Here is a 10412-nt window from a genome sequence, read left to right as displayed (position 1 = left end):
CACACACACACACACACACGCTCACAAACTCAGCTATATATATATATATATATATATATATGTGTGTATATATATATCACCTCTGTATACTAACAAACAAAAGCGGGAACACAATGCTTATATATGCATAGTGATAGTGACCATTTCCATAAATATAAACATTTCTAGTCAATCGTTTCTCAGATATGATTTTTTGGGGAATTTTCATTCATCAAAAAACCTTGAAATATGTATTTTTCACAGGGTGTAATGCTTATGCAGTTTGACTTGTGTTGATATTAATTGCACTGTTTTGTATTCTTTATAGTTTACTGGAGGACGATTTAGAGTAAATAGGGTTCAATAGGGATGAAACTATTCATGATGGGTCTACTGTATTGTTTTGACACCACTGTTATCGTTTCTTCTGTTGGCCAAATGTGTTACCTCTGACTATCCTTGTTCTTAATACTCTTGAGGGTTTAAATCAGAGCAATAATAGCATATAATAGATTATCAACAAAGAAAAATTTTCTGTTTATTACCAGTGGTTGACCTTCGTCGCCTGCGTCTTTTTGCTTGTTTATTCACCAGAGCTCCAATAACCTTTTTCAAATATGGATCTAGTTGTGAACATGCAGTTTCGTCACCTGTTTCTGTTATGCAGCTTTTCTTCAGCAACACCTGTGTTTTTATAGCTTCAGTTAGTAGCAAGGAAGCTGACTCAAGGTTCGTCTGTAAATAAAAGGACAAATTTACTTTCATTTGAATAGTTAATTAGCTACCTATTTATTTCTTCTATTAAGTCAATACACAACAACTACAATGAATGTTTGTTGAATATCAACGTCCTGAAAAGTTGAAGAATGTTTTTGCCTCTTCTACAAATACTACCATTATTTTTGTTCCTCTTAACTTACTGTGTACTAATTCAGTCCTAACTCATTCAATGCACCCATCTTTTTTTCTATTAATATTTCTACTATGTATGATTCCAAAGATGCTTCACTTAACATTTTTTTCCAAGTTTTTTTTCCTCATAATTGTTCTCAGAAACTACCAGCTTACCAATAATTCCTCCAACATTCACCTGTTGAAGATAAAATTTAATATGAACTATATCGTTCTTATTCTCCTGGAAGACTTGCAAGAGCTATTGTGATTGCCCTTTCCTTCTCCCATCCAGCAATTTTTTAGGGGAAAAAATTTTTGTCAGTAAAATTGATACCAATATTTGACCAATATTCTATGTTAATCAACCCCAGAAAGATGAAAGGCGAAGTTAACATTTGATAGGATTTGAACTCAGAATGCAAAAAATAAAAAATAGAAATAAAAAAAGAAAAGAAAAATTGATAATTCTAGAGAACTTTGGAAATGAAAGGGTCAAACCTTTTCTTATCAACCTGCTTTAAACTGACTCTGATCCTGTGATACAAATTTGCCAGATTTTAAGTTTCAGAGCTAAGATGTGTTGAAATGGAAGCAACCACAGAGTGGAAGAGCCAGTTAATAGCATACATACCTGTTAAATCCACTTTAAAGAAAATTTAACAGCTTTGCATGTTATCAAGTGGCCCTTCTGCATTGTTTTAAAGTGTTGAATAAAAACCTTTCATCATAATTTTATAAAAGAACCTTTTGTTAAATTATGCTTCAAACACCAGCTTGATAAAGCTGTAAGCAAAGTGTCTTTTAAGGACTCAATGTATCAACTATCAATTCTTTTGATTCAGAAGGATAACACCAAAATGGTATTGTTAAAAGTGATTCTATCCTTATAGAGAAACCATAGTAGATCATTGCTCTAGGATTTACAAATACTCTTTTACTCTTTTACTTGTTTCAGTCATTTGACTGTGGCCATGCTGGAGCACCGCCTTTAGTCAAACAAATCAACCCCAGGACTTATTCTTTGTAAGCGTAGGACTTATTCTATCAGTCTATTTTGCCGAACCGCTAAGTTACGGGGATGTAAACACCCCAGCATCGGTTGTCAAGCGATGTTGGGGGGACAAACACAGACACACAAACATACACACACACATATAACGACAGGCTTCTTTCAGTTTCCGTGTACCAAATCCACTCACAAGGCTTTGGTCGGCCCGAGGCTATAGTAGAAGACACTTGCCCAAGGTGCCACGCAGTGGGACTGAACCCCGAACCATGTGGTTGGGAAGCAAGCTACTTACCACACAGCCACTCATGACAACTTTATTAATGTCTTTTGGTGGTTGGTCTCTTTGTTATTCAGGGAAGAATGGGAAAAAAATTACTCTACGTAAAATGCCATAGTTTGAATATCTTTCAAAATACATTTGCATGACTAAAGTCAATAGGAGGCTAAACAATAACAACATCAACTACCACCCAGAAAGACTATGAATTTTTAACCTTATAATTACTGAACACTTACCTTTGGTATCTTATCAATGTCATCCCGACCTGCAATAAAGATGCTGCTTAGAGTGATATTATCTGTAGTCAGAGTGACAGGATTGCTGAGGCTGTTAAATATAAGGAACATGTAATAATAACATTACTACAGAACATCATTACAAGTCATCAGTATCCTAACCGTCATCATAATATCTATCCTTTCCATTACCACCGCTGCCGCCACCACCACCACCACCACCACAATCATCACCACTATCATGTCTCACTCCTAACATCTCTTCAATCGTTATTTCTTTCTCAATCACAACTGTGTTCCATTACCCAAATCGCCATTCTTATCATCGCTACCCAAACCACCACCACAACCATATTCCACCACTAAATAAATCATCAAACAATTTTGCTTTATTTCAAAGACTTGTCAAATCAAAATGCAAAAACATTTTTTTGTTTTTTACCTGTCGATCTTTTTAAGTCTGTTGCTGATTTCTTCAAAAACAGGTTTGTCTTGTACACTTTGTGACAAAATCTGTGCTGCTTCTAGAAGTTGTTCATCATCTAATTTTTTAATATCGGACACATCAAGGAAATTAATTAAATTTCCAAATTCTTCAAAACTTAATTCTTTATCCACTACTAACTAAAAACAAAAAAGAAAAAAAAAATATTTATAATGAATACATGAAGAATAAACCTTGTAATAATCATTATAACAAAATATTATTACTATAGTGCAATGGAACTGTAATGTGAGGAACAAAATACAGTTCATCTACCTCTCAGTGTCAGCTGTTCAACTGGATTAAATCTGAGATCTGCCCTACTTGCCTGACCTACTGCTAGAACCTACTGCTAATGCCCTTTCTAGCTTGCATGTCTACTCATATCCATCCACTATGGCTGCCTGAGGTGAAAGAGGCCCACACCAGTCCTACTTCCAACCATGTCATCACTTACTCTTCCTCTTCCAGTAGGGTCCCTCAGCCACTGATGTTACTGACCCTTTCCTTCCATTCACCTCATCCCCACAATTACTAAACAGTGTAAATGTTTATTTCATAACATTATTGGAAGAATATTGGAATCATCAAATATCACAATGTTTAGTGGATTATTCCTAGATAGGAATTTAACCTTTTTGATACCACCCACTTAGACTCCTCTGGTTCTAAAGTACAAAACTCTGTTTTAAAGTGTTTTAAATTAAAACTTTCTACTAAAATTTCATATTCATTTATGTTCTTAAAATCATCTTAATAAGGAAAAAGTTATTTTGTTATATTCTTTATTAGTTTTGAAACTAACTGCAAAAAAAAAAAAAAAAGAAGGAATTGTATTCTGAAATATCATCGAACTATGGATAACTAAATTACAACAGGTATATAGTCCATTTTTTGCATTATAGTGCATTGTTGTACCATTCAAAACTTTTTATTCTTTAAAAAGCTGTTTTTTGTAGTGTATATAATTCAAACACTTATCTTACTTCAAAACATAAGTTTCTGAATATTTTTCCAGATTCTTCAGACATTTTTTCATTCATGCTATTTCCAAGATTTTTGCACACACTTTTAGCAACTTCTAAATCAGATTTCACATCAAGGTCCTTGATTTCACTGAAAATAAATTCAAACAAATATGCAAATTTAAAAATAGAAGTAAGAAGGATCTTCTTTCTCTTTGAAAAACATCTATTGTCTTTACAGAAATGTATTTAAATTCATGGATTCATTCTAGTTTTCAAGTACAAGGAAGTTGAGAGCTATAGCAGCCCTCGGTGAAGATTTCCTAATAGGAGGATTCACTTCAGCATTGAAAACAATAAAAGGCTTTGCTAATTACAGTGCTACCACTATATACTATTCAAGATCTGTATCAATGCTGTATTTCCTATCAACATCATCACCATCTTTCTCTTTCTCACAAACACACATACACACACACATATATATTTATATGTGACAGGCTTTATTTTTAGTTTCTGTCTACCAATCCACTCACAAGGCTTTGGTTATTCTGGGACTATAGTAGAAGACACTTGTCTAAAGTGCCAGACAGTGAGACTGAAATTGGAACCTTGTAGTTGGGAAGCAAACTTCTTACCACACTGCCCTACCTACACCTTATCTATAAAAGTGTCTTCTGCTATAGCCTCGGCCGACCAAAGCTTAGTGAGTGGATTTGGTAGATGGAAACTGAAAGAAGCATGTCGTATATATATATATATATATATATATATATATATATATATATATATATATATATATATATATATATATATATGTGTGTGTGTGTGTATATATATTCGTGTGTATGTATCTGTGTTTGTTCCCACCTCCATCGCTTGACAACCGATGTTGGTGTGTTTACATCTCCATAACTTAGAGGTTTGACAGAAGATACCAACAGAATAAGTATTAGGCTTACAAAGAATAAGTCCTGTGGTCAGTGACTGAAACAAGTAAAAGAAAATATTGCCAAAGTTTATAGTGAGGAATTGTACCACCTGTGACAGTTTGGACCTAAATGATGCACAGACAATCTTGCATTTGCTAGAGTAATGATGAGAGAATCCCAAAGCAGATGTAACAATATTGTAATAAAAATATTATTTCAATGATTCCAGTAAGTGCAGATGGTAAATGTAAATGCAGACATATTCCAGTCTTATTAAAACTTTCTCAGCAAAGCAAAGACCTTATTGTACTTTTTTTTTTTTAATCATAGGTGCTTGCGTAGTATACTTAAAATCAGATGGCCCGAACACATAAGCAATATGGAGCTATGGCAAAGAACAAATCAAGTTTCGATTAGGGAGCAAATATTTAAGAAATAGTGGAAGTGGATTGGTAGCACAATTAGAAAAGACACACCAAATGTAGTGAAAAGTGCTTTACAGTGGAATCCGGATGGATAAAGAAAGAAAGGTAGGCCTAAGAACTCATGGCGTAGATCAACACAAAAGGAACTAGAGAAAGGGGGACATTCATGGCAGAGTATAAGTACAGAAGTGAAAAATCATGCGACATGGAATTCAATTATAAGCGGCCTATACTCCGCGTTGGAGGGTTAAAGGCAAGAAAGAAAGAAGGTCTGCTAGATGAGGTCTAACTTGGTTCCAACAGGCCTAAGATTAAAAAAAAAACACTAAAAACACTAAGACATCAATAATTTGCCAAAATTAACTCACTTTATAGCATATTTTATTGTGCAGCTAGCTTTATCACTGTCTTTGATTACATTCACTTTCTTCTCTTTTAAGACAGAAAATAATAATTTTGCCTGAAAAAAAAAATGAAGTACTGTTAATAGTAGAACTCAAAATATTGAGTTTTATATCTTTTTACACTCACTTACAGTTGTTCATTCAATATGATATCAAGGGCATTTGTGGAGGTATGTGGTTTAGTGGTTAGGGTGTTGGACTCATGATCATAAGATTGTGGTTTCAATTCCTGGACTGGGTGACACATTGTGTTCTTGAGCAATACACTTCATTTCATGTTGCTCCAGTCCACTCAGCTGGCAAAAATGAGTAATCCTATGACAGACCAGTGTCCCATCCAGGTGGGGAATTTATACGTCATTGAAACCATGAAACCGGCCCTTACGAGTCTGCATGACTTGAGAAATTAACCTTTATATCAAGGGCATTTCTTTAGTAATATACTGTCTGTGCAAAGTAACCCATCATCATGCTTGTGCCATTTTTTTTTTATTAATTTTAATTTTGTAAGATAATATATGGTTGATTAAATCATTGACCAAATTTTAATTCCTGGTTGAAACTGAATCTTGTATCTACTGGCAAAAAACTCCAAAAGGAAACTCCTCAAAAGCCCAACTGGAGCTCATTGAGTAACCCTTATAAACCCTATACTCTGGCCAGTTGACAGAATTTCCAAGGATTCCTTGATCACAACCATCAGTTCCTAGCCATTACAAGAGTAAAAAAAGGACTTTAAAATTACTTGCTTTTTTACCTGATGTCACCCCCTCCGTCACTCCTAGCACATTATCCACTAATGTCCTCTCACACTTTTTGTATGTTACCCACTATGCCACATATGTGTAATAAAGCAATGCATTTTCAGAAAGATACGAACCTAGAAACTTCCCAATTTACTTCCAAAGCTGTATGTCCCTCTTGTGAAATTGCTAGCTTCAACCATGTAAATTGAGCTTTGGTCCATAATTTGGGGAGAGATAAACCTTGCTAAAGTGATTAGCAAACAACACATATGAAGAGGGAAGTTTTATTAAACCAATTGTTTGACTGGCAAGAAACAATTGTTAAATTCCCTCAATTCACACTTAACAGTCTTAAAAGAAAAAGACACATTGGATAACGTAGTTTCTACAAACATTATGTCTAAATAAAAAGAAAAGAAATGAGATGATCACAGATGAAATGCCTTTGAGGATAGACCTGCTTGATCAGGTCTGACCCAGAGCTAAAAACCAAACAGTAGCATCAGCAGCAGCAGCAGCGGCAACAGCAACAACAGTCTCTCTTATTCAATTACACACACAGAACGATGAGAGAAGTCAATAAATATGTTTCAAAGATACTAGAATAAATTCAGCTACTTACCACATCAATATTAAGATCACGTTCATATTTACATGCTTCTTGTACCACTTCAGAAGTTTTGTCTGCATCTAACTCGTTGAGCATTTCTTTTGTCACTTTTGTTGTGAGGATACCCAGTTTATCTGGATCTGTCTTGAGAACCTCTTTTACCATTGAGGAACACTTCTTACTCATTGCCAGAGCCTGCCATACAAAAATTGAACACAATGTTTTGAGAGAAAGATATTTTTTAAAGGTTAGTGTTTATTTAAATGGTCGACCAGCGTCTTGTGAGTGAATTTGGTAAACAAAAGCTGTGTGAAAGCCCATCACACACATGTGTATATATACATTCATACACCATTGTTAATTTGTTTACATCCCTAAGCAACAGAAGTTGACAGAATAAGTAGCAGACTTGAAAATAAGCACTGGGGTTAATTTGTTTATGAAAATCTGTCAAGGCAGTGCCCCAGCATGGCCACAGATCAATGACAGGAACAAGTAAAAGATAAAAGATTGAATGGTCATTTATCTTTTTTTCTTAATTGCTTAGTCAAGAGGGATAAGAATTGCTGATAACATAATCCTTTGCAGAGTCTCTGAGACAGGTGGAAGGGAAGGTGCTGGAGAGAAAGAAAGGGAAGTGGAGAGACAGGAAGGCATCCTGAAACTGGAATCCTGGCCTGAAACTGAAACCCTGACAACAGAATAGATTCTGCCAAATGCACTCAAAAATTTGGTGGCGGTCTTATTCTGAGTGATGGATGAATCCTTTTGATACCAGCCTACCTGAGGCTGCCTATGTTTCTCTGATACAAACTTCATGTTTTAACAATTTAGCATTCAGACTACCCTGGCTGGACGTAATTAAAGAAGATCTTCTGAGGTTCAACATCATTTTGAAGGATGTGGAAAGGCTGGCTTTGGATCACCAGCGATGAGGGTTTACACACTATGACATCTCCTGGATTACTAGCCTAGGATGACCCCAGCCCCATTGAGATAGAGTATGATTGAGAGAGGGAGTTTTGAACTAACCATGCATTGTATCAGAGCTTTGAGATTTTGATAAAGTGATTGCTTATTTTAAGAATGACATTGTCAAGTAGGTGTGAGAGGTCAGATCTGACTATTTTGATCATAAAACAGGTAGAATATTTGGGTCAGACATAGCCAGTTTAAATGCAAAAGGGTTAAAGTCATCTACATTTAAACTACTTATCAAATTTTCACAATTAATTTTCTAAACATCATCTTAATAATGGCAAAGTCTGTTTATTAAATTCTTCATTATTTTTGGAATTAATTGGAACCAAGGTAGTGTATTTCAGCAGAAATATGGTAACATAAATGTTGAGTCTTATCATAAGTCCTGGTTGAACGTAAGAGATCAGAATAAATATTGTATGGTATTTCAACCAATGCACTAATGACTCTGCTTATTAATCACTAAAGAGATTAAGGAACCTGACTACTGACCCCATGATCAAGATTCTTAAACCTAAGCAAAGCAAATGACTGTTTTCTCTGTGAACCAACGAAAGAGACTTTACATTGTTGCACAACCTGCTAGAAATAGCTGTCAAACCTTTCTCAGTACCCTGCTGCTATAAAAGGACACATGGGATATTATTATCTGGGTGGCATTATTCCAGAAAATAAGATGAAATAGCCATGACCGGAATGTCCTTTGATCATACATATATCTGTTCTAAGGTGGTTAATTGACAGAATAGTTGCCTTGTGGCATTTATGTTCTGAGTTCAAATTCCATGGAGGCCAATTTTTTTCGTTCATTCTTCTGAAGCTGATAAAGTAAAGTACCCATTGAAGTTTGTAGACTGGCAGAATTGTTTTAACATTTGTTCTGATCCAGAACATAAAGGTTTTGAGTCCAAATCCTGCTGAGGTCAACTTTGTTTTTCATCCTTCTGGGGTTGATGAAGTAAAGTACGAGTCCAAGTCATGTAGTAGAATGACAGAATTGTTGGAGCATTCGATAAAATGTTTTATAGCATTTCTTTCTGGCTTTTTCTAAAATTCTGAAAGCAATAGGCTTGCCCTTTATGGGTGCCAGTGCCACTTAAAATTCACTTATACTTCTGCTGCCTAAATGCACCCATGCCAGTGGCATTTAAAAAGCAGCCAGCACATTCTGTAAAGTGGCTGGTATTAGGAAGGACATCTAATTTCTTTACTGCCCACAAGGGGCTACACACAGAGGGGACAAACAAGGACAGACAAACGGATTAAGTCGATTATATCAACCCCAGTGCATAACTGGTACTTTTTCAATCGACCCTCAAAAGGATGAAAGCAAAGTCGACCTCAGCGAAATTTGAACTCAGAATGTAGCGGCAGACGAAATACCGCTAAGCATTTCGTTCGGCGTGCTAACGTTTCTGCCAGCTCGCTGCCTTGTTAGGTGTCCTAGGAAGCACATCTAGCCATAGAAAAATGCCACAACAGACAGTTGGAGTCTGGGTAGCAACCTGGTTGGTCAGCTCCCATCAAATTGTTTAACCCATGCCAACATGGAAAATGAACATTAAACGGTGATGATTCTGATGATGACGATGATGATGATGATGATGATGATGATGGTACTCTGCTGTTATGATTAAAAAAAAAAACAAGGAAAGGCAATAGGAAACTATCTTTGTACTATATCACATAAATTCAATGAAAAGAATGTAACACGAAGTCATTCAGTAATGTAAACAAAAGGAAGAATTTCTTCTCTAGCAGTGCTTTGTGACCTGGGATTAAGCAACAAACACCCTCTTTACTTCAATTAACTTAGATCCTTAGTCACCTAGAAATAGCAGCAATATTTGCTTCAAGCTATATCCTGCAATCTTATTTAAAGAAAAAAATTTTTAAAAAAACGAAAAAATACATTGAATAATGTTCTCCTGTCTCCAATATTTCAGCAGAAAATATCAAAGAGTTTGCTCAGTGGATCGTTAGCAACAAACAACTCTCTCAATTTGCTTAGTTGACAATCAATTCTATACCTCTTTCATGGTTGAGTAGCTGGCAATATAAAGGCAATTTAGAATATTCATCCCTCTGTGATATTTATTGTGTTTTTAACATAGCAAGTGCATAAAAAGTATTATCCCAGGGCAAATACTGCAGTAACTGGCCTCTTGTGTGTTCATATACACATACAAAATTCAGGTAAATCATTTTTGAAAGATGAATAAAGTGAAACAAAATAGGCTCAAAGAATAAAATTCCTACCTGATCCAGCTTTAATTCACTTATTGCAATGTCTTTGTTACACAATACATCTTCTGATAATTTATCAAGCTGCGTTACTGGTATCACAGCAAGGAGGGATGAACGGAGGACCAAGTTCATTGTGCTGTCATCAGGTTCATCTGCCATTACCTGGAAAGGAAAATATATTTTGTGTGTGTGTGTATATATATACATATATATATATATA

The 10412-nt window shown here is 35.3% G+C and overlaps 1 protein-coding gene across 4 annotated transcripts in view; it reads right to left on the bottom strand.

Moving 5' to 3' along the window:
• Positions 1-10412, bottom strand: part of LOC106874393 (uncharacterized) — a 125336-nt gene that overhangs the window by 14306 nt on the left and 100618 nt on the right. For all 4 annotated transcript variants that reach the window (XM_014922111.2, XM_014922110.2, XM_014922112.2 and 1 more), the window contains 7 exons: positions 10205-10354; positions 6977-7159; positions 5573-5664; positions 3869-3998; positions 2841-3022; positions 2399-2489; positions 525-714 (listed from right to left, as the gene is read on the bottom strand). In XM_014922111.2, coding sequence (XP_014777597.1) covers positions 525-714; positions 2399-2489; positions 2841-3022; positions 3869-3998; positions 5573-5664; positions 6977-7159; positions 10205-10354 — 1018 coding nt within the window. The remainder of the gene's footprint in view (positions 1-524; positions 715-2398; positions 2490-2840; positions 3023-3868; positions 3999-5572; positions 5665-6976; positions 7160-10204; positions 10355-10412) is intronic.

The sequence above is a fragment of the Octopus bimaculoides genome, chromosome 5 (genome assembly GCF_001194135.2).
Source record: "Octopus bimaculoides isolate UCB-OBI-ISO-001 chromosome 5, ASM119413v2, whole genome shotgun sequence".
NCBI classification, from domain to species: Eukaryota; Metazoa; Mollusca; class Cephalopoda; order Octopoda; family Octopodidae; genus Octopus; species Octopus bimaculoides.
This window is presented reverse-complemented; position numbering and strand designations above follow the sequence as displayed.